Source organism: Acomys russatus, chromosome 32, assembly GCF_903995435.1.
Source record: "Acomys russatus chromosome 32, mAcoRus1.1, whole genome shotgun sequence".
NCBI classification, from domain to species: domain Eukaryota; kingdom Metazoa; phylum Chordata; class Mammalia; order Rodentia; family Muridae; genus Acomys; species Acomys russatus.
In genome coordinates, this window is record NC_067168.1 from 31,676,311 (window position 1) to 31,700,470 (window position 24,160).

Below are 24,160 nucleotides of genomic sequence, written 5' to 3' on the forward strand. Positions count from 1 at the left end.
GAGGGTGTCAGAAGATGAGACTCAAATGAAATCCGATATCCCGGAGCAAAGATGAGGACATGAAATCAAAGTCAGGGGAATCCTAATAAAACTTTGGTTAATAATAATAATACTTCAAACCTAGCTCATTATTTTAGGAACTATAGCATAGCAAATTAAGATATCAATGGGGGAAGTGAATGTCATATGTGGGAATTCCCTACACTATTTTCTCCCAATTTTATTATGAATATAAACTGCCTAAAATTCAGCTCACAAGACACTGGCTAAGGGAAGTTTACAGGAGAATTGACCTAGTTCCTGCCATAATTGAGTTACAGGGAAGGTTCAGACAATGGAGGCAGATCTTACCATGAAAGCTACTGTGTAGACATATCTACTAAAGCCAGTAAGAGAAAACTGAGGAGATGTCCTAAGTGAAGTAACAAGGTCTGAGGATGGGACAGAAGTGAGAGAAACTAAGACAGTGTTCAGCCTTGGGCCAATAAGCAAATCCTCTCTTCGTTCCTAAACTTATGTTGAAATCCTTGCCTGGGGCCCCAGAATGATGACCATGCAGGCATATAACTGCTTGTTACATACCAACCATCCAAGGAGGAGCAAGTGCCCTGCCTACAGCTTCTGCTGTCCCCATGCTTTCCTGGACCACAGGATCCTGTCTCTCTCAGTGAAGGCTCAAGGCAAGCGGAGCTTTCCTTTTCCGGTGTCAACTTTAAAAAAAAAAAAAAAAAAAAACGAGTTTAAAAGCTGAATTTTACATTACATTTCTGTTACCTGGTAACCCTGCTGTTGGAAGTTCTGAGATCCCATCCCAGGACCTTGGTCTTCTTATGGCTAATCTCTGCATCTCATACACCCAATCCTTACTTCGAGAGATCAAATGTCAAAGCCATTTCCAATTTCAACAACTGAGCTGTGATCATTTGGAGCCTTACCCCATGACCTCTGATGCCTTGTACCGATAGCTGGGTGCTAACCACTAACAACACAGGGAACCTCACACAAAGGGCTGGGCGCAAGAAAAGCACCAACTAACGCAACTTGTTACTCAACAAGACAAGGAGAGGGCTCCCTCTGCCCACCTGATCCCGAGCACTTGGGTTTAACAAAACTACCAGACTTGGGCCACGTTTGGCTTCAAAACTGAATAAAGAAAATAATAAGAGTTATGTGAATAGTACTGTGAGAAATGGCGAAAGGAAGGCTGGTGACATCGGTGGTAAAAGAATTCACCAAGACACCAACAAAGTGAGTTTATTGAAAAAGCAGCAGTTGAGTGCCCAGAGGGAACTGTACTGCTGAGAGGAAGTGAGAACTTTTAACATAACAGCTGAGATGGTGTGTGTGTGTGTGTGTGTGTGTGTGTGTGTAATTACTCTGCCATGTCAGTATGGGCCTCTGTGACTGCTAAAATTATGTGTTAAGTTTAAATTCCTGTGCTTAAGAGATCCTGTCAAACAAAGATGCCTCTAACCTGTGAGCCCCACTTGCCCAAGGACATAGCTTCCTAGGACACTAGGAACTGTTCATGTAAGAGAGTAAGCCACACAATTTTGTTTGGTTGGTTTTTTTTTTTTTTTCTTTTGTAAACAACCTTGCTTGCTCCAACTGCACAGGCAGGAAGTATGCCAGGAGGCATGCTTGCCCCTAATTGGACCAAAGCAGGAAGTGCGTAGCCTTGTGGGTTTTACCTACAATTTGGTGCCATACTCTGGGAATCCCTGGTACGGAACCTGACCAGTGTCCATTGTCCTGGCCAGCATTTAATAAAGCTCGCTTCAGATTTGGCTCAAAAACTGTAGTAGTGGTCTTATTCTCGCCCGGCTGTGCTTTACAGCCTCCAGCCTGGAACTGTGTACCAGTGGGCAGATAGACTTCCCATTAATCTTGTTGAGAAACAAGTTTTACAGCATTAGTTGGTTTTCCCAAGACCAACTAACGCACTGGTGCAAGGTTTTCTGAATTAGTGGGGTTAGGGTCTAGGTACCCATGCGAGGCATCATGGGTCACGGGAGGTCAGGCTCAAAATGATCATGGCCTGCTTGTTAAAACATGAAATGGTTGCTTTCATTTATTCATTACAAAAACATTTCCTTTTGTGTCTATAAATAGGAATTAGATGCTTGAAATATACGAATAATGTAATTATTTGAGGTGGGAGAGTAATGTGGCTGCAGTTTGAAAGCTCCTCGCCTTTTACAGCTAAATACTGAAATATGTATAAAGCATGCACTAAAAATAATCCTCCAAGAGACAGAGGCTGAGGGTGTGAAGACAAGTTTAGAAACTGGGTTTCTGGGGACCATTAAGGGCTTATTATGTTTTTTCAAAAAAATATATGTAGTTTGATGTTTCCTATAGTAAAAAGTTAAAAGTAGAAAGAGCTTTGGCTTCGCCTGAAGTTGAAGGTAAAGGTTATAATTTACATTTGAATCAAGGTTTGCATTTCACAAAACCCTTTAGCAGACAGGCTTCCTCCTGGTCAAGGAGCAGGAAGGGGAAATGAGGCTCCAGCCTCATCTCATAAGCACCATGACCAATTCTAAGCTGACTATCGTGGCCTAAGAAGGCCAAGGACTGCCACCTGCCTTCAAGTGTCTAACTCAGATAGTCCTCACTGGACTTTACAAGCCTTGAGAACCATGGATTTAGAAAAAAAAATCTATGATGAGGAGACGAGGCAGTACTTCCAGAGAGAGCTATTAGGGGCCTATCAATAGGACTTCTGGTAAAAACAGTCCACCATGCTGGGCTTGGTGGCGCACACCTGTAATCCCAGCACTCAGGAGGCAGATCTCTGTGAGTTCAAGGCCAGCCTGGTCTACAAAGCGAGTACAGGATAGCCAAGGCTACACAGAGAAACCCTGTCTCGAAAAACCAAAACCAAAACAAACAAAACAGTCCACCGTTGGAGAACAGTGTGTGTGTGTGTGTGTGTGTGTGTGTGTGTGTGTGTGTGTGTGTGTGTGTAAAGAAGCCAGAGGACATTGTTGGGTGTTATTCCTTAATCACTGCCCATTTTTTTCCTTTGGAGACAGAGTCTCTCATTGGTCTGAAACTTGCTAACTACCTTAGGTTTGTTAGCCACGTAGCCGCAGGGACCCACTTGCCTTCATCTTCCCAAGTCTGTGATGACAGGTATGTGCCCCCATGCCCAGGTTTTCACAGTCAACTTTCAGGGATGGAACTCGGGCTCTTGTGCTTGCAAGACAAGCATTGCACGGAACCAGCCCTTGACCCTGAAGGGACACTGTCATTGTTTCTAGGTTGGCCATGGTGGCAGAGATGAAGGTTACTAATGGGTGCAACAATGTGGATTCCACTCACCAGAGCTGAGCTAGCTACAGCTGTTCCCAAGTGGCAAATCTGTCAATATCAGAGGCCAACGCTGAGGTAAGGCGCCATTGCCCAGGGGTGACCAGCCATTAACCTAATGGCAGGGTGACTACACTTAGCCATTTCCTTCACATAAAAAGCAATGCTTTGTCCTTATTGAAATAGATACTTATAGATTTGCATTTCCTGCATGGAATGCTTCTGCCAAAACCACCACCCATGGACCTCCAGGATACCCTAGTCACCGTCATGGTGGTCCCCACACAGCACTGCTTCTGACAAAGGAACTCACTTCACAGCCAGAGAAGTGCGACAGCAGGCCCACAGTCATGGGATCTCCTGGACTTACATTCATAAATTCTGGTACCAGTTTCTGCCTTAGGGCTCTACTGATGTGATGAAAACACCATGACCAAAAGTAACTCAGGGAGGAAGGGTTTATTTGGCCTGAATCACAGGCCATTGAGGGAAACCAAGACAGGATCTCAAATTGGGTGGGAACCTGGAGGCAGGAGCTGATGCAATAACCATGGAGGTGTGCTGTTTACTGGCTTGCTTGGCTTGCTCCCCATGGCTTGCTCAGCTTGATTTAAAAAAAAAAAAAATGAATCCATGACCACCAGCCCAGAAACAGCACCACCTACCATGTTCTGGACCCTCCCACATCAGTCAGTAATTTGAAAATGTCCCCACAGCCTTGCCTACAGCCCAATTTTACTAGACAGTTTCTCAATTCAGTTTCCCTCCTCTTTAGATGACTTTATCTCATGTCAGGTTGACATAAAACTAGCCAGTACAGGTCTATTATGGAGGATACAAATAACTCTCAAGTCTCATGAAAGCCGAGAGCAAGCAGATATTGTCTCTCTGTCCCTTCATGCCAGCCTGAAGGCTAATGATGAAGGCCCCTCGCTAATTGGATCCTCCTACACTGGCTGTTCTGAGGACTTGGGCTAAGGACAAAATGAACCCTGAAAGTGGTTTCCGTGAAATGGGAAAAATTCAAGGTTGAAAAGTAGAAACTTCTTGCTGATTCTGCTGAGAGAGGCATCAGTGTGTGTTGGGCTGGGGTGGGGGCGACCAGGGCCTCTCTCCTCCCCCAGAAAGGAGCAGCAGCAGCAGCAGCAGCAGCCTGTGCTGATAGAGTGCTGGCTGATCTGCCCAAAGCTAATGCCAAGTGCTCCCTCCATTAACCCTCTCCCCAGGAATCCCAACCCCAAGCTTGAGATAAGGAAGTCAGTGCTCAGCTGGAAACCTTCCTCACTGCTGAGGGCAGGCTTGGAGGTTGAATAAACCCCCAGCTCCTTCCCTTCCCAGAGCTCTGTGCTTACAGGGGCACAGAGAGTCCTGTGTGGTTGTCATCCCAGGTGACCATCCCCCAGCAGGAGGATGGGAGTGGGTGAGAAGAGACATGCACAGTCTAGCCTGCTCTCTCCTTCCTGCCAGGCAGGCACCACCAGGACCAAGCCAGGGAGCTAAACCCAGACCAACCCATCTGTGTGTGATGGTTGATGGAGAAGGAACCCACTGCCCAGGAGGGATGCCTGTTCGATAAGACAGGGGGTTTATGGACACCAGTACCAGAGACATCAAAAACTAAGTCAATGTCACAGAAGCAAAAAGTAGAAATGAAACTTTCCAAGGAAGGTTGGGGAACATAGTTTCTAGAACATTTAAGCCGACCTCAGTGGAGCATCAGGGAAGCTGAAAAAGAAAAATCATGGGCAACCTCTGAAGGTGAGCTTTGGATACAATGCTCTTGTAGAACCAGAATCTGAGCTCAGGGACAGCTAATGGATTTATCTTCCTTGTTAAGGATCCTAACCTCCTTTTCAGAAACGATGGAGGTCCTATAATACCAACCCTGATGCAGTTGGTACAAGCTGTGGCCTAGAGGGACACAAACACACACACACACACACACACACACACACACACACACACACACACACACACACACAGAGAGAGAGAGAGAGAGAGAGAGAGAGAGAGAGAGAGAGAGAGAGTTCCCTCTGGCTTATAGAAGGAATCTGTATGGGTGCAACACCTGTTAATTAAGAAAATCTATGGCCTAAAGCTGAGGCAGGAAATAGAAGGTAGGATATCTGGCAGGCAGAAGGGATTCTGGAGTCAACTTGTAAGTTGTGAAGAGGATATGTGGCAGAACGGAAGTTAGTATATATAGGTTATTTTAAGCTATGAGCTAGTGACAGAAGAGCCTAGCTATGTGGCCTAGATATTTATACAATAATAATTGATTCTCATGAGTCATTATTCCAGGACAAATTTTCTGTACTGGCTAGATTACCTGAGAGTTTCTAGATGACAGGTAATCCGAAGATTTGGGTTAAATCACGTCAAAAGACATGGGAATGAAACCTTCTAGGCATTGACTCTAGAGCTGCTTCTGACCCTCTACCCTAAATTTGAAAGGCCAAGAGCTGGGGTCCACGTCATCTCCCAGGGCTCTACCCAGCCTCCTTCCTTCAAGGGATGCTATCCTGGGAGGGCGTATCTTGCCATGTCCTGGGAGGGCGTATCTATCTTGCCATGTCCCGGGAGGGCGTATCTATCTTGCCATGTCCTGGGAGGGCGTATCTATCTTGCCATGTCCTGGGAGGGCGTATTTATCTTGCCCACTTTGCCCTTCTGCTGCCAATTGACCTTGTGCCTTCTCTTGGTAACTGAGGATATTGGCTTTTGGATCACATTACTTTTCCAACATGTGTCACTTTCTGGCCTCATTATCCACTTCCCTGCTCTTTCCCCTTCTGCCTCCCCATTTCTGAATCTTACCCCTTTACAGCAGTTCGCCCTGGCTTTGCCCAGGCACTCTCATCTCCCCAGTTCTCCATAACTATTCTTCTCTGGTTTCAAACCCACCTTCCACCACCCACCCTCCATATTCAACCCTCCACACCATCAAGATCTCTGGTTTCCAAGCTAACTCACAAAGTTAATTGTTCTCTCATCTCCATACTAGTGACATTAAACTGGTGACTTTATTGCCCATCAGACTTCTGAATTGACTTGCCTTTCTCGGCCTCATATGTCCCATGACCTAACTATTGCCCACTCAGCTTCACTTCTTAAACTTTTTACTATTTCAAAACTGCCACAGCGAGGGTTAAGCTTCTAGAACACAAACCATCAGTGGACAAACCGTAGCAAACAATGTCACGCAACTTCACAAATCTTTTATGCAGTCGCGAATCACAAAGATGGCAAATTTTGAATGCTTCCAACAAAATTGATGTTAAAATTAATCCTCATGTGAGGTATTAAGAAGTAGGATCGGACTGGGCATAGTGGTGGCACATGCCTTTAATCCCCTCACCACAGGGGCAAAGGCAGACAGATCTCTGTGAGTTCAAGGCCAGCCTGGTCTACATAGCAAGTTTCAGGCTAGCCAGGGTTACACAGAAAAATTCTGTCTCAAAAACCAACCAGCCAAACAAACAAACAATAAAAAACAAAAGAAAAAGGAAATACTAAGAAGAAGAAGAAGCAGGAGGAGGATCATGTGGGGTTTTCTGAGGTCCCCCTACATCAGGAGAGGTTGATCTACTCAGAACTAATAGACTAATGAGCTCTTTGTCAAATGATGGTGTCCTGAAAATAACCTCTCTCTGACATGCCTTGTCTTTCCATGATATGCCATGACAGAATCCCCACCAGTAAGAATGTCCCCACCAGATGCAAAGCACACATCAGAGCAATGTTCTTAAGCTTCCAGAACAGTAAGAGGAATAAGAAGAATGTTTCCATATGTCCCCCATAGGCTCAAACACTTGGGTTCCAGTTGGTGGCACTTCTGAACCTTCTGGAGTAAGACCTTGCTTACCTGGAGGATATATGTCACTAAGGGTGGGCTGTGAGAATTTATAGCCCTCCCCAACTTCTAGTTCATTGCCTTGGTTTCCTGTGTCATGAGATGTGACCACCCAGCTTCCTGCCCTTGGGGCTAAGCCTTCCTCACTTTATGGAAGCCCAAATAAACTAGCCCTTGTGTAAGTTAGTTTCTCGTAGTTGTGATAATTTATAAGGGCAACAGAAAAGTCTCTAATAATCCATCCAGTGTTCCTCAATTATATCAACAGTGTTGTATGAGACTTACCCAGAAGCCTTTGTCTATAACTTGAATGCCTCAAGATACAAACCTAAGACCCCTTTAACTTCCTCAAAGGTCTCCTCCCACAGTGATCAACAGACTTTGCCAACACCAGCCCCATGGCCTCCCTCCATATGTACAAATTTGTTCGTCTCCACTGCCCTCTCTCTGGTTGAGGTCACCACCCTCCCTCATGGAAACTACTGGGGCAACTTCCTCTGGCTCCTTTATCTTTGAGCTCCTCCAGATCCATATAATACCAGGAAGGAGTTCCTTGAAGCATCACTAGGAAACCCCCGAGGCCTGTTTAGGTCCTTGTCTTAGTCACTGCTCTATTGCTGCAGAGAGATACCGTGGCCAAGGCAGCTCTTCTAAAGGAAAACATTTAAGTGGGGGATTGCTTACAGTTTCAGAGGGTTTGTCCCTGATCATCATGGCAGACAGCAAACAGGCACTGTACTCAAACAGTATTGAGAAATCAGGCAGCAAACCGAGGGGGGGGAGAGAGAGAGAGAGAGAGAGAGAGAGAGAGAGAGAGAGAGAGAGAGAGAGAGAGAGAGAGAGAGAGAGAGAGAGAGAGACAGAGAGAGAGAGAGAGAGAGAGAGGGAGAGAGAGAGAGAGAGGGAGAGAGAGAGAGAAGAGGCCTGGTTTGGGATTCTGAAACCTTGATTGAAGCCCAGCCTAAGTGACATATCTCCTCCAATAAGGCCACATCGCCAATCCTTCTCAAACAGTTCCACTGACTTTGGACCAAACATTCAAACATACGAGTCTATGGGGGCCATTCTCACTCAAATCACCAGAGTCCTGGACCATAGGGTTACTGCAGAGTTTTCTAGCATTGTATTCCATTCATTTACTGATGCATAATAATACCAGAATTAATTTATCTCTAGATCTTGCTCTAGTCCAGTGGTTCTCAACCTGCAGGTTGTGACCATTTTGGGGGTTGAAAACACATTCACAGGGGGTCGCTTCAGACCGCTGGGAAACCCAAAGGTTTATATTATGATTAGTAACAATAGCAGTATTACATCTATGAAGTAGCAACAAAAAATGTGGAACTATATTAAAGGGTTGCAGCATTAGGAAGGTTGAGAACCACTGCTCTAGTCAAAACTGACTACAGTTTCTTTGCTAGTTCTCTGGCCCACCCTGCATCCCATGTCTTAGTTAAAGTTTCCATTGCTGTGATGAAACACCATGACCAAAGGAACTTGGTGAAGGAGGGTTTATTTGGCTTACACACTCATATCACTGTTCATCATCAAAGGAAGTCAGCACAGGAACTCAAGCAGGGCAGGAACCTGGAGGCAGGAGCTGATGCAGAGGCCATGGAGGAGTGCTGCTTACTGGCTTGCTTTACATGGCTTGCTCAGCCTGCTTTCTTATAGAAGTCATGACCACCAGCCCAGGGATGGCACCACCCATAGTGGGGTGGAACCTTCCCCATCAATCACTAATTATGAAAATGTCCTGTAATTAGGCCTCATGGAGGCGTTTTCTGTTGACACAGAATACTGTAGACTTGGTAACTTATCAAGAAAGGACTTTGTTTGGATCCATTCCTGGAGCCAGCCCTGGCAGTTGGACAGGTGGCCTTGGAGAGGAGATAAGGAGTCTTTGATGGAGAACTGAGTCAGGCACAGTAGTCAGGGGAACCTTGCAGCTCTGTCTGACCACCAACCAGATTGCCTTTTGATTGTTCCACAGAACAAAGACAGACTAACGATTATCCAAGAAGTGTAGATTATGTGTTTGAGTGTTTTATTACATGTCCAAGGTTCTACATTCAGTCACAATTAGAAAGTACAGCTAGAGAAAAATTTATTTTTATTATTAGCACTATAAGTACAATTTAAAGTTATATATGTCTCCCCCAAAGCAAATACATTTATTATATGACACCCTGCTTTCAAGCTGGCAGTATATGCAGTTTTAAAGCACTCCAGGCAAACAGAAAACACCTGAACCAGTATTTTTATGAATAGCAAATGTTAATATGTAACTCCTTTCATTATATTGTTTCATCATCTATGCTATAAAGTAGGAAAATGTTATTTTAGCCTGTGTATTTTGCTTACCAAGTTCTATTCCTCCAGGGGTGTACCCTGGAAGATCCCTATCTTTAAATGACATTTTCAAAGAGCTCTAAGAGTATTGTAAAAGGAGCCCTGAATCTATAACCTGTTCTCTACTCTGCACCAACTACACTGTTGGAGGTTGCTTAGGGGCAGGTACCCCAAGAAAATTCTTGGAGTTATGACCTTTTTATCTGTGCTTATCACAATCTCCACGGCATAAGGAAGCCTTCCAAATAGGGCCAGATAAAGTTATTTCCCCTAAAAGGAGAAGTAAATTTAAGACTTTTCCTAAAAAGACTCACACATAATTTTCTTGAGAAGAGACAAAACAAACGAAAGCAAACAAAACAACAATAAAAAAAAACATAATGCAGAAAGTCCCCAAGAATGCAAAACTCAGAGACCAAAACCTAAATACGAGAGACAGAATGGCAGTGATTGCAGCGTTTGGCTCAGCTTTGCTGGAACTGTCAGCCAGCTGTGCTGACTTCGTGACTTCATTTCCAGTGGATATGGCTGTGCAAGGTCCATGGACCCAGAGACTGTGAGGTCCAAGAACAGCACCTGACTTCTGCTTAGCTGCAGGTTAGCACCTCCTGCTTCATCAGCACATGGCAGGAAGCAGTGGGGGCAAACAGCATCCCAAGAGGAGAGGCAAACTTCTAGAAGTGTCATCACTTTATGCCAACCCGTACTGGAGTAATTATCCATGGTTCCATGAGAGCTGCGGGACTCTCTCTTTAATGACAAAATACAATGCCTCAATCCTATTACTGTGGGAATTCCTAAGGGAAGTGTTAAATATCTGTGCACGAGAAGGACAAAGATCACTAACGAAATACAATATAAACAGGAATATCCCAAGAATCAATGAAACGTATGTTAACTGACACACTTTAGCCACTACATAATATACACAATTCAAACATTTTGTACATAAAACTATATAGTCTTTTAAAATATTCTGTCAGCTAAAGATAAAGTTGAGGAAATGTGTGGTTCCCAAAGCCTAAAAGAGTTATGGTCTGGCCTTTAGGGAAAGTTTACTGACACATTCCAGAGTCTTTAGCAGCAAGGCTCAGTCCACCTTGGGTTTTTTGTTGTTGTTGTTGTTTTGGTTTGGTTTTTTGTTTGTTTGTTTGTTTGTTTTTTTAACTACATCAAGTCCCCAGCTTTTTTCTAGAAGGCTCTTGTTGGTAGGACAGGCTACACAGGCCAAGTCAATTCCTTTCTGAGTTCCCCAGAGAGGACAAAACACTCAGAGGTCTCAGGCTCAACCAAGGGCGGTCCAAGAAGCTGCCACTACCTTCTGACCCTTCGTGTTCAATTCAGGGGAAAGAAAGGGAGGGCGAGCTGGTTAAGGCTTCGCCCAGCTTTCTGCGACCTGTAAATTTGGTTGAGCTCAGGTGAGGCAATTTTTCAAAGGGAAACCCCCTGCTTATGCCTTCTAGCATGGGGCTGGATACTAGAAGGCAGCTTCACAGGAGAGAGAAAGGCTCTGCTGCTTAGCAAGGAGGGGAGGGATTATGGTTCCTGGTTAGGGTGGACATGAGGAGGAGTGTGCCAGTGTGGTCAGAGACTGCACATTTGCATGCCTGGGGAGCTCCCTGGGTCTGTGGGCACAGGCACAGGGAAGGACTTAACATGGCGAGGACTCTGCAAAGGGCTGTGGATTTTTTGTCTCCGATGCCACATGGTGAATTCTTTTGTTCAAAATGCGTTGCATTATACTTTTGCCTTTTAATTTGGTATCAGCTGTCATCTCCGATGCCCAGGAAATACTCCCTTTCTCCCCAACTCTCCTCCTACTAACCGAGCTCTCCCTTCTCAGGTCCCACCCAAGCCCAAGAGCTGCTTATGACGCGCGACTCGCTCCTTGAGTAATGAGACGATTTCAGGAGCCAGAATTCCTAAGTCCTGGAGGGCTTCCAGTAGCTGCTCCCTGGCGACCCCAATGAACGAGTTCTCCAGGAATGCAGGCAGGCCTCCCACACCATCATGCAAGGAATACAGCGGCACCCGCACCAGGCCCAAGACCTGCGTAGGGGAGAAGACAGGAAAAGACACAGTGCCCACTACAACAAGCTATCTCTAGAACAGACACGCCCCCCACCCCAGACCCCTTCCGCAGAACAACTCCTCAGGCTTCATACTTCAGTGAGGCCCCGTGGGCGTAAGCCTGTACAGGCAAAGGCCCCGAAGGCAGGCTGTGTTCGCCTCTAGGCTAATCTTTCCCACAGTACTTTCTGACTCCCGTGGCCTGAGTTCAGGAAAGGGCAGCCTCGCACGTCAGTGGCTCTATTATACCAGCTGTGTAGGCCTCACCAAGGAACTCAGGAAACCATCAAATTCAAGGGCCTTCCTTCTACTCCTCCCTTAACAAGGGTCGTAGGAGGGAAGTCTAGAAGTTGCTTTCTCACTCGGGAACCGCCAACGTGAACGGGCCTCTCCTCCACGTAAGTTTGGTGCTTGCCAGGAGTGGAGACTCTCATTTGCACATGCGCCGTTTCCCCCTCCTCCCCAAAGTATATCAGGGGCCCAAAGTCAAAGCACTATTTTGGTGTCATGCCTGACTAAGAATTCTCTACAGAGAAATAGAGGGAGAGAGAGAGAGAAAGAGAGAAAGAGAGAGAGAGAGAGAGAGAGAGAGAAGAGAGAGGAAGAGAGCGAGAGAGAGAAGCAGAGAAAGAGAGAGAGGGAGAGAGAGAGTGAGAAGAGAGTAGAAGAGAGAAGACTGAGAGAGAGAGAAGGTAGATGCGAGAGGAGAGAGAGGGCGGAGAGAGAGAGAAAGAGAGCGAGAGAAGAGAGAAGGTTTGAGAGGAGAGAGGAGAGAGAGACGAGCGAAGGGCGAGTTAGAGAGAGAGAGAGAGGGAGAGAGAGAGAAAAAACTGGCACCTGGTGCTATTCAAGGTTCTGACAAGTCCTGGGCATTGGGAAGGGCACGAGGTCTGAAGACCAGGGACTCCCAAGGGGCTTTTCTTGAGAAAGGAGCACAAAAGAAAGAAGATAGGTAGGGGTCCCAGGCTGGCCCCACCTCTAGCCCATAGTCGTTGGCTAGCGGTGCCCTGGCTTCCACAGCCTGGAGCTGCTCTAGTGTCAGACACTTGGTATAGAAGTGGGCCACCACTTCGGATTTGGCATCGGCGAGGGAGGTTCGGTAGTCGGTGGGCGCCATGGTGAAAGTAGACGCACCATCGCCCAGCTTATTCAGCAGTTCCTTACTCAGCCCGTCCTCCAGGCTGGAGCTGTGCCCATTCACAAACCCGCCAGGGAAGCCCAGTCGCCCATCGAAGCGCATGTACATCTGAGGGAGGAGAAAGCGAGGATTAGCTGGGACATGGAAAGGTGGCCCCCAAGGAAGGACACAGGGCTAGGGCTGCTAAGTGGCCGTTCCTCACCAGCACAGCATAGCGCAGCGGGATGCGGTCGAAGAGCACCTCTGGATTGGGTGCGTACAGCATCACGTAACAAAGATGCCTCCAGTTGGACCCCAGGGCCAGGGCTTCCGCCAATGCTATCTTACTGGTCTTAGACATGAGTCTTTGCTTCTGTCTGATCACCTGGTTTGCAGGAAAGTCTCACCGCAGACCGTCAATGCCGCGGGGTCCATGAACAGAACGGAGACCCAAGTGCAGGTTTTGCTAGTGGACAGGCAACAATCAGGCTGGGGCTTTTAGGCCAGGCAGTAGAGAAGGCCCTAGGGAGACTGAAAGCGTCCTCAGGATTGGACCTGAGACCAGGGGCGTGGCTCAAAGGCGTGGCCGGTGTCCTAAGTCATAGTAAGGATGCCTGCAAAGCAGAGAGTCTCAGAATTTTCTAAATTGGGCAAGATCAGATTACTAAGGAGACCCCCAAAGCCGAAGGGACCTGGTGTTGACCCAGCCACCTCGGGTTTGGTCTTGGATAGACTCAGAGAGTGTGGGTTGAGTTGGTGTGGGGAAAATGAGTAGGAATGTGACCTTTTAATTAAAGAGACCCAGAGAGTTCCACGGCTGCTTATGATATGTGAGGTGCCAACACACGAAGGTTTTCAAGGGATCAAGACCTGGGCCTTACCGGAGAACAAATCTGCCAGCCCCTTAATCTCGGACTTCCCAGTCTTCACAGCAGTGAGAACTCAACCTTGGTTGTTGGCTCCTCACGCATTTGGCTGCAGCTGTTGTGCTGTTGTGACAGACTAACCTAACAATCTTCAAGGCTTTGCGGCCCAGCCGGCAGGCGTGCTGTAGAGTCCCTAACTCCCCTCCTCTGAAGGAGTTTATTCTCTCCCACGTGATTAACTTTGGTCAGTGTGAAACAGCATATTTGCTGGTGTGTGTGGCGGGGAGAAGGGGCGGAAATCTAGTCCAATATTGCTGTAGTTATTCATTGAGTCAGCTCCTCCACGGCTTCCTGTGTCGTCTCCTCAGCCTCTCTCGCTGCCTCCTCTTGCTGCTGTGCCTCCTCTCCCACTCCAATGCGTAACAAGATGCGTCATGCTCTTCCTGATTTCATGGTGTATGTTTCCTACCCAAGGGCGGGTGGGTTTTTCCTTGAAAACTGTGCTGGACGCCTAGACTGTCTAGGTAGAATGTGACCGTGTTGTGGGCTCTGGGCCCTCTCTGCTGGCAGAACAGGGCATTATGTGTGTTCCACAGCTCTGACCCTCCCTCCCCATATATGTAAACACTTCCACATGCATCTATGTGAAACTGAAAGAGACTTCATATTTCCAACTCTGATCCACCACAACATGGCCCATCCTGGTCCCTCCCTCTACCTTGCAAAGATATTCCTTTGTATTTCTTATAAGTGGGCAGATTACAATTTTAGCTTCAATAGTTTTGCATTTTCTGCTCTTAGACATGCACTTTGTTTAGTTTTTGTTGTTTGCCTGGGCTCCTCCTCACGGGGAAGCTGCTCTGTCGTAAATCCTGTAGTTGTTCTATCCAGAAGTAGATCATGACACTTCAGTGCTCTCTTCAGTGATGGTCACCGCTAAGGATCTTTTTTTTAAAAAAGTTATTATTTAAAATATAGCAAAGCCACAAATTGTGTAGTTCAATTCCACAATCCAGGACTTGGGAGGAGCCTGAGGCAGGAGGACTGCTGGCAGTTTGAGGTCAGCAGGGAGAATTCCAGGGCAATGTAGACTACAAAGTGATAGTCTCCCCCACACACAAACACACACTTCCCTCACCATGTGTGCATGTGCATACGCAACCCCCCATCAATGTACATAGTATAAAATGTAAACTCAATGCATATTCAGCTGGAATACAACGAAGTAGACATGGCTCAAGTAGACTCCATTGAAACATTATGAAAGAAAAACAAAAAAATAACCAACAAAACAAAACAACCCAAAAAAAAAAAAAACCCAGTGCTCATTCTTTGCCTCGCTATTTTGGAAAGGAGTATCGAGATATATATATATATATATATATATATATATATATATATATATATATATATATATATATATATATATATATATATTTTTTTTTTTTTTTTTTTTTTTTTTTTTTTAAAGACACAGTCTATTTATTAAAAAAAAAAAAATCAATGTCCCTGCCTCGAATAAATTTCTGGGGATTTGAGTGTTGGGGAAAGGACAACAAACATTGGGCTCTGGAGTTTGTGGGCTGGCTGAATGTGTTCTATTGTACAGAGGCCGGGCGGCCCCAGGAGGACTCTGCTCCAACTCCCATGTTCATGTGATAGCGTGGAGATGACTGAAGGGTGATGGAGCGTATCCAAAGGACCAGCACACTTCCAACTCAGTCCAATCAGACCCAAGGCAAAACTCTGAGTCAAAGCACCGAGAAACAGCCACAGTAAGGAGACTAGGAATGGGTGAAGGGAACCACACAACTCCGTTTATCACAGCAATACAATTAACATTTTTTGGATCAACAAAAATGTTCCTAGCTGCTGCAGGATTGCCTCCCAGACTAATTTGGAGACAAGTTGTCCGTTCTGCATGTCTTAGTCTGTCCCCTGTTGCTACAGCTGACTGCAGTAGTACCCATAAACTAGGTGTGCTGGTTTGTATGAAAATGGCCCTCTTAGGCTCATAGGGAGTGGCATTATTAGGAGGTGTGGTCTTGTTTCAGTAGGCGGGGCTTTGCTGGAAGAGTCAGGCAGTAGGGGGCGGGGGTGAGCTTTGAAGCTTCCTGTTTACTTCCTGTTGCTTGTAGATCTGGATGTAGTCCTCTAGGCTCCTTTCCCCGGAACCACGTCTGCACACTTTAAGTCAGCCCCAATTAAATGTTTTCCTTTATAATAGTTGCCCTGGTCATGTGTCTCTTCACAGCAACAGAAACTCTAAATTAGCAGGTAGTTTATAAAAGAACAAAGAGTCGTTCACATTACAGCGTTAGAGACTGCAGAAAAAGGTTAAGGGCATGTCTAGTAAAAACCTCGGTGATGGAGACTCTGAGGAATTCCCAGGTGGTACAGGTCATCACATGGCCAGAGAAGCCATTGCACCGTTTACAACAGACAGACCTGTTCTCAAGATGATCCATGAACTGCTGACTGCATCATCCAGGCAGGCACAGCCCGGGACCCAATCACCTCTCAAAAGTCACACCTTGTCTCATGTTTTACTGAGTCACAGGGTTAAGTTTCAACAGGTTTTGCTGCGGGACTGTCCTACATACATACATTCTAATGACTATTGTATTCCTAGCAAATATTTATCAACATACGAAATATTTGCTGAGCCATGTTTAGAAACTGTTTTCTGAAATGAGGGAAGAACGGAGGCCCTAGTGATGGTCATTTCGAGGCTCTCCTGGCAGCTTAGCAGGGCAAAGCGGGTGGAGACTGCCTGCAAGCAAAGCTGGTCCTGTGAGCCAGCCACTCTCTTGTATGTGTGCAGCAGCCAGCAAGGGCTACATGTTTGCAATGGTGACAGTAGACCCTTTGTGAAGTACACGCTCAGGGATGTCCTGACAGGAGTTCACATAGCCTAACCATAAAGGGAACGATTTCCTCCATCAACACCGAGAGCATTTATAGGCATTTCAAGGACCAAGACGCTAAAGCCGAACCTTGGTGGCAATGTCTCATGATGCCATCTACTAACTGGATTGTTCTCAGCGGTGGCTGGATGTGGGCAAGAAACAGATTCAGAGTAAGTGAACTGCTGTAACCACAATGATGGCAGGCGGAGCTCTAGAAGCCGCTTGGCATTCGACTTTCTTCCTCATACAGATTAAAGCAGAACTGTTTTCAAACATTGCTTCTTTACTGTGTATCTATCCTTGTGTCACCAACATACGTGCACGCACACACACACACACATAAACATACACACATATATACACACACATATACAGACATACATATACTCACGCATACACACACATACACAACACATACACACACATAGACACACATACACACACACCATCATACATACACACACACACACACACACACACACACACACACCTGCTACTTCTCTGCTTCATTTCTGTTTTACTTTACTCTCTCTGTAGCCAGGTCCTACTTTCTTCTGCACACTATTGATGTCTCATCTTCGGAAGGTTCTAGTTTCTTCGCCTGTGAGCTATAGTTTAATGTATTAACCTCTTTTTTAATCTTTAAAATTTTTTTCAGCCATAAGTGAAAAGACTTTATTTTAAGGAAAATATACAGCAAAACAGAACTTGAAGGTAGTAGGTTTAGAAGATATGGAAAAACATAGTCACCAGAAAAGCTGCCCAAACATTGATGGCTTCTTGCTAGAGGGAGGAGAGGGAGTGTACGGCCCTTAACCTCACCCGCCTTCCCTGAGTCACAGACTCTAGACCCTCTTAAGGCTGGACCCAGGAACCCCATTTTCCAATTTCTTCTTGGAGTTTAGCAAGGTTTGTCTTATGTCTCAGGCTTTGAGGGTCCAGAAGACAGTGTGGAGAAGGGAAAGACATATCTTAGCTCCTGTGTCTCCCCTCCACACCTGCAGAACTCTCAATCCATCTTTTAGTATTTGCTGATTCCAAAGGGAGGAACCCCATGGAACTGGGGCAGCTTAGGCAGCAGCAGGCTGAGCAGTGAGGCAGTGTCGATGAGGAAGTGAGCAGCATTGTACTTGGTGTAGAAGCTGGACAGTAGGGAGAGTACAATAGGAGAGATGCTGAGGAACTTTCGGGAAGAGGTAAACTGTGGTCCATAGTCCATCTGCCCCCAATGTGTTAGGAGCCGAGCCTTTCCTTGGTCAGGGGTCTCAAAGGGAGTCCCTTTTACTGAATGTAGGGAGATATACATTGCCTGCCGGCTTCAGGCCACTGTCCGGCTCAGGGCACAGCGCGGGCTGGCACCTGTGGTCTCCCTTTTTAAAAATTTTATATGTTCAATTTACATCCCAATCATAACCCCCTCCCTCCACGCCTCCCCCTCCCCTTACTCTCACCCCCCCTCCCTCCACTTCCTTAGAAGGGGAGTCCCCCACCACCATCCCATCTCAGCAATCAAGTCACATCAGGACTGAGCTCCTCCTCATCCACTGAGGCCAGGCCAGGCAGCCCTGCTAGTGATCAAAAGCAGGCAACAGAGCCCACATCACAGACAGCACCCACTCAACTTACAAGGGCACCCATGTGAAGATAAAACTGCCCCTCAGTTACATATGTGTAGGGGGCCTAGGTCCGGACCATGCATGCTCTTTGGCTGAGCAAGCCAGTAAGCAGCACCCTCCATGGCCTCTGCATCAGCTCGTGCCTCTGGGGTCCAGCCCTGTTTGGGTTCCTGCTTTGGGCTTCCTTCAATGGTGAACTGTAGAAGTGTAATAAATCCTTTCCTCCCCAAATTGTTCTAGGCAATGAATGGTTATTTCATTACGGCAATAAAAACCCTAACAAAGGCATACATACAGTGCACATGCATACACGCAAACAAATCACCCAAATATATAAAATAAAAAAAAATCAATCTTTAAAACACCAATTATTATCTCCTTTATGTGTAAAATTTTTACGTTTTTAGCAGCAACAAACAAAACAAAGCAAAACTTACCTTTGCACGGATGTGTTACATTTAACAATATATTGTTATGCAATAGTGGTTCTCAGCCTTCCTAATGCTGCGACCCTTTAATACACTTCCTTATGTTGTGGTGACCCCCAACCATAAAATTAGTTCGCTGCTACTTCATAACTGTAATTTTGCTACTGTTATGAATCATACTGTAAATATCTGATATGCAACATCAAGGGGTCTGTGACCCACAAGTTGAGAAACACTGTTATATAAGAAAAGGATAAAGTAGGGGACTTGTCTTATAACAATGAGATCTGTATTTACTCTGATGCTCCACAGGTGAGCTTTGGGAGTAAGTGACAGAAGGGAGTCGCTTCGGGGATTTTCAATTCAGGCCCTTATATTTATGCACTGCGTGCATGCTATCCTAGAAAAAAAAATGTTGATCAAAAATACATCACTAGAGATGAACAGGTCATCGTCCAGGCTGGGGTCCAGTGGCCATCACAAGCAAGCTGCCCATAGTTCTTGAAGATCACTATGGTCAGGCACCGAGCATGCCCTGGATGGACACAGTACAGAGCACCTGTGTCTTTAGAGTGCGTCTGCCCCACTGGAAACCCTGAGGGCTGTAGGCATGAAGGAAAGCCTTCCAGGATGCCAGACTTCATCTATGTCCTTGACCTGTGACTCCAAGTGCTGGCAGTCAGCTCAGTGCTCTCCCCTCCATAGACATCCATACATCTGACCAGGAACCAAAGGTAAAGATGGTGGATTACGCACTCCCTGCAATGTAATCCAATGTGTAAACCTCATGGATTTTCACAGGAATGCATGCCTCTGACGTGCTTCTTTTGGGCAGCTTCACAGCGAAGGTTCTGGAAAGTGGGCTGTCTTCCTTCTGTGGTCAGCAGCAACTCCTCAAAGTAGAGGAGCTGGTCAACTTCAAAGCAGTCACCGGCCCGAGGAACCACCGTCTCCAGGTGCTGCCGGATCTCTGCTTCTCGAGCGTTCCGATGCCTTGCTCTCTTGAGGTAATCATAGACCTCCTCAAAGGCTTCTGTTCCAAGCTTCTGCATGGCTGACCTGCCAAGAAAGGTAGGAAGGGTTACCAGCCCCACATAGAGACCACCGGCAAGAAAATGCATCTTAAAACCAGTGGGTATACAAATGACACCATGACCCTGGCATTTAGGCAGGAGAAGAGAAGAATCTAAGACACAGAGTCTCCCCTCAGCATTCAGTAGTGGTCGATGAGCAGTGCTTGATGTTGCTGATTGTGTGCCAGGTGCCCATTCAGACACTTGTGAACACAGCAGAAAATACATGCGGCATATTCTTAACTTCACCTGTGTGTTCATACCCACTGGATCTGTTGGTGATCCATGTGATAATAACCCAAGAGAGGCTATTCACGATGAAAAGGAAGCACCCAGCAAAATACCCATATGCAAAATTAAAAAAAAATTTGAAAACACAATCTTAGCCATGGTACGGAAGACCCGAAGAGCATGCTTACTGAATTCAGACACACTCAGAGCCCAGCGCTCACTTCCATAAGGGGACACAGATTCTTCTCTGATGTCTACAGAAACGAATTGTCTAGTGGACAACTCAAGTGTCAACAGCGTTTATACGTGTAAGCAAATTTAAATCCCTTTCTAAATTATAGGTCAAAGATAAAAATCAGTCATGCCATAAACTCCCATGAGGCCAAGAGGCAGTGGGCGGGCAGGTGCTCCCACACTGTAACACTGTGGTGATACATGCTGAGACTCAGACAACACATTGATATTTCTACAGTATACACTGGAATGCTCAAGAACCATAATAGAAACTTCTTTTTAAAGAGATGCTCTTGCTGTTATTAGTGATTTGGGAAAGGAGGGCAGCATCCTTTATACTGTTCACGTTCAAAATGACTGCATCTTTTTGTAAGGGGGAGAAGTGGCATGTGGGTGGAGGAAGGCCATCACTACCACTAGTCACGGCTCTCAGATAAAAAGAAATTCTATTTAAACTTTTTCAACCATGTTTTTTTTTTTCATCCAATTTTATGTCCTACTTCCTTTCTCAAACAAGGAGACAAAAGTCTCCACAGTTGCTTTAGGGACTCTTCACTATGAGCTTTGGCCCAATGCTTCACTTCCAGGCTGACCAGCACAAGGTTGGGCACGCATCTGGAGACAAGAGAGCGGACTAGATAGCCAGTTACCCGGCCTATCAGGCAAGAGTTCTGTGGCTGGATGACGGCACCTGAACAGCAGGACCAGCGGCAAGGCTGCCCTGTTTCCAGAGCCTAAGCCAGGGCAAATGCCCTGCATGTTTGGCTGACTCAGACCAAAAACGTCAATTCCCAGAGAGCACTGCCTCCTTCCTCGCCCACCTCCTAATCCAGTCTCTGTTCTCCAGAGCTCTTTACTTAGCCTCCGCTGACCCTATTAAACATTGGCTATTATTTTTTTGTTCTTTATTTTTGTTTTGAAACAGAATCTTATGTAGCCCAGAGTGGCTTCAGACTCTCGATGTAGCTGAGGCTGGCCTGGACCCTCCTAGTCCTCTTGCCTCTGTCTCCTGAGCCCTGTGGCGACAGGTGTAAGTTATCACATGGACTATTCTTTCTGTCCTTTATTTATCTCTATCTCAGAGCTATAAAGACCACAAATGTCCTTTGACTCTATAGGGGTAACATATAAAATATTCTCACTTTTGAAACCCTAGGCTAGTTTAAAACATTCTCACATTTACAGAAAAGTTCTAGAAGTTTGAACACCTCTTTTATACTTGAGGCTTTTGAGAATGAATTGCTAACTACATGTTTGTCTGCAAATATTTTGTTTTTCAGAATAAAAACTCACAGTGAAGACCAGGCCCCCAAGTCAGGAAATCAAAACCAGTGGCTTCTGTCACCTGTCAACTTTCCCCAGGTGTCCCAAGCACTTCAGTTTAACAAACGCGGCAGAATGACTTTGACTTAGTTTCTTCAGTAACCTCGACTCTCAAGAAAGTTAGAAGCCAGCTAATGAGCAGACCCCCTTAGTTGGGTTTCCTGTGTCCATCAGGTCTACACACTCTCACTCTTGGGCTGTCTCCATGTTCTCCTGAAGATGACTGCAGAAGTCTTGCCTCCCATTATCTCAGTGTTTTCTTAAAGAGCCCCAACTATGCTGTTTATGTACTCTTCTTATACTGTACTTTTTTAATTCCTTATTTTACAAGTGTGTCCTAGTGATGTTTCCACCCCTCAGCTTCCTTCTACCAGCATCCCTAACTCTCTTCCTTTTTCATGTCCCATGTGTCATTTTACCCACTCCCAGCTTTTCTAGCCACCTGTTATTATCCTCTCTTGGCTTTTTGTATTTTCACTCACACTCATACCTATTGATATGTAAGTCATACCCTAGGATTTGTACGCGTGAGAGAATGTGGTGTTTTTCTGAGTTAATTTAATATTATACTTTGCAGATCCATCCATTTTACTGCAAATTTCATAGTTTCAGTTTTATAGACATGGATAAAATTCCATTGTGTATATGTATCACAGTTTTACTTTCCACTCATCTGCTGCTAGACATCCAGGCTGGTTCTCTCTCCTTGCTATTGTAAGTAAAACAGCAGTGAACACAGATGTGCAAGTATCTCTGTGGTTTGTAGCATCTTTGTGCATATGTCCAGGAGTGGAACAGCTTGGGCCATATGGTAGTTTCATTTTTACTTTTGGGGGAACTTCTACACTGATTTCCAGAATGGCTGTACTTCCTTGCACTCAAGAAGCAGTGAATAAGGGCTCATCTTTCCCCACATCCTCGCCAGCAGTTACTGATGATTGTCTAACCAGGATGAGGTGATTTCTGAGAATAGTCAGTGCATTCTCCTAATGACTAGGGATGTTGAATACTTTCTTAAATACTTATCTCAGCCATTTATGGTCGTTCCTTTGAAAACTGCACATTCATTTTATTAGTCCATTTATTAACTGGCAGGCATTGGTGTTGAAGTTTTGCAGTTCTTTATAAGTTGTACCACAGACTGTAGTGGCAAAGACACCCTAGTACTGGCACAAACAGATGGTTAGGCCAGTGGAACGGATTAGAAGACCCAGAAGTAACCAGCAAAGCTATAGCCACCTAATTTTTGACAAAGGTGCCAAAAAACATGCAGTGGGAAAATGACAGCCTATTCAACAAACAGTGCTGGCAAAACTGGGTGTCCACCTGCAGAAGAGTGCAATTAGATCTCCATATTTTACCTTGTACAAAAATCAACTCAATGTGCATAAAATACCTTGATTGTAAGACCTGAAACACTGAACGTGTTAGAGGAAAACACGAGCATGAGCTTCAAGACACAGGTGAGGCAGGAGTTTTCTGAACACAACTCCAACTGTGCGGGGACTTGCCTCAGGGATCAGGCATATGGGACAACATAAAATGTAAAGAGTTTCTGCACAGCAAAAGAAGCCATCAACAGAGTAAACAAGATAGCCCACAGAAGGGGGCAGAGTATTTACCAGCTACACTTTGGACAAAGGGCAAATATACAGAATTTATAAAGAACTGAAAAAATTAAGTTCATATGCTTTTCAATAATGTTCTCCCTTGGGATGAAAACTAAAACAGGGCCTGCCAGTGATAAGAGGAACATCCTGTATCTAGGTACCAAATTATTGATGCTACCACATAGCTCTTCTCCTATTGAGCCATGAGAAGGGTTCCCCCTTGAGAAAAAAAAAAAGCATTTTCTCACATGAATCTCAGCATTGGAGGGCATATTCAGAGCTGACGGAAAACCTCTCAAAGCATTTATTAGCTTCTAGGACAAGCTGGGGCTATGGTGCTGAGCATGGTGCAGGAACTGAAGTCCCCTCTGAAGTGCTAGGTACTAACTAGGGTCCTGCCACCAACTTCCTGCATGTGTTTGGGTGTGTGGCTTCCAACTCAGAGAGTCAACGGCTTCATCTGCAATCTAGAGTTGATGTCTGGGGCTTCATCTAGCCGCAGTGTTCAAGATCTTTTATGAGAACTCAAGAAGACATTCTCTGCTTATTGGGACCAGCCAATATTTGTTGAAAGAGTAAAAAAATAAATGAGTCAATAAATGACACTGGTAGAAAACTAGGTAGCAAGTCATGAAGTTATGCTTGGGAAGACGGGGAAATAAAAGGAGGCAGGATGTATATTTGAGGGTCTAAGTACCAGAGACGGTCTCTTTTGTGTTTGTAAAGGGGTTCTTGGCAAACTTTTTATGTACTTTTAAATTAGAGAGCAATTACAGAGGCTAACATTTGCCCCAGTTAATGGAGAGTTCTGGGTCTGATGAGCCACATGTGCAATCAGCCCTGAGACAGAATAAGCCCCATATGCATTTCCTTGAAGCCCTTTGTATGTTTTGGATTCTTTACTTTTGGTGGCTAATGATCCGTCTCTTCCAGAGTGTCATGGACGGACTCATTCCGAACCACATTGGGTTATCTTTCTGTTACTATAACACAGTGCCCAACACAAGTTACCGCTGAAGCAAAGGCAGGTTCTGGAGGGTCAAGTCTAAAGTGAAGTGGTCATATTGGTTTGGGCCTCGGCTGAGAGAGGCAGGGTCCGTGGGGTGAGGGGAGAGAGGAGGATGGGACCAGGGTCCCACAACTTCCTTTGTAGGCACAGTCCT

General features: G+C 45.6%; 1 protein-coding gene across 1 annotated transcript; it reads right to left on the reverse strand.

The window, feature by feature from the left end:
- Window positions 1-11,359: 11,359 nt before the first annotated feature.
- On the reverse strand, window positions 11,360-13,068 carry LOC127184133 (U8 snoRNA-decapping enzyme-like). The gene is made up of 3 exons (XM_051140380.1): window positions 12,931-13,068; window positions 12,567-12,836; window positions 11,360-11,569 (listed from the first exon to the last, which is right to left on the reverse strand). The coding sequence occupies exons 1-3, from the start codon at window positions 13,066-13,068 to the stop codon at window positions 11,360-11,362; spliced, it is 618 nt and encodes a 205-aa protein (XP_050996337.1).
- Between the last annotated feature and the right edge of the window lie 11,092 nt (window positions 13,069-24,160).

Coding starts and splice junctions, on each gene's coding strand:
- LOC127184133 (XM_051140380.1), bottom strand. CDS start 13,068: ATGTCTAAGACCAGTAAGATAGCATTGGCGGAAGCCCTGGCCCTGGGG. Junction 12,837..12,930: donor CGCTGCGCTATGCTGTGCTG/GTGAGGAACGGC, acceptor CTCCTCCCTCAG/ATGTACATGCGCTTCGATGG. Junction 11,570..12,566: donor CCAACGACTATGGGCTAGAG/GTGGGGCCAGCC, acceptor TCCCCTACGCAG/GTCTTGGGCCTGGTGCGGGT.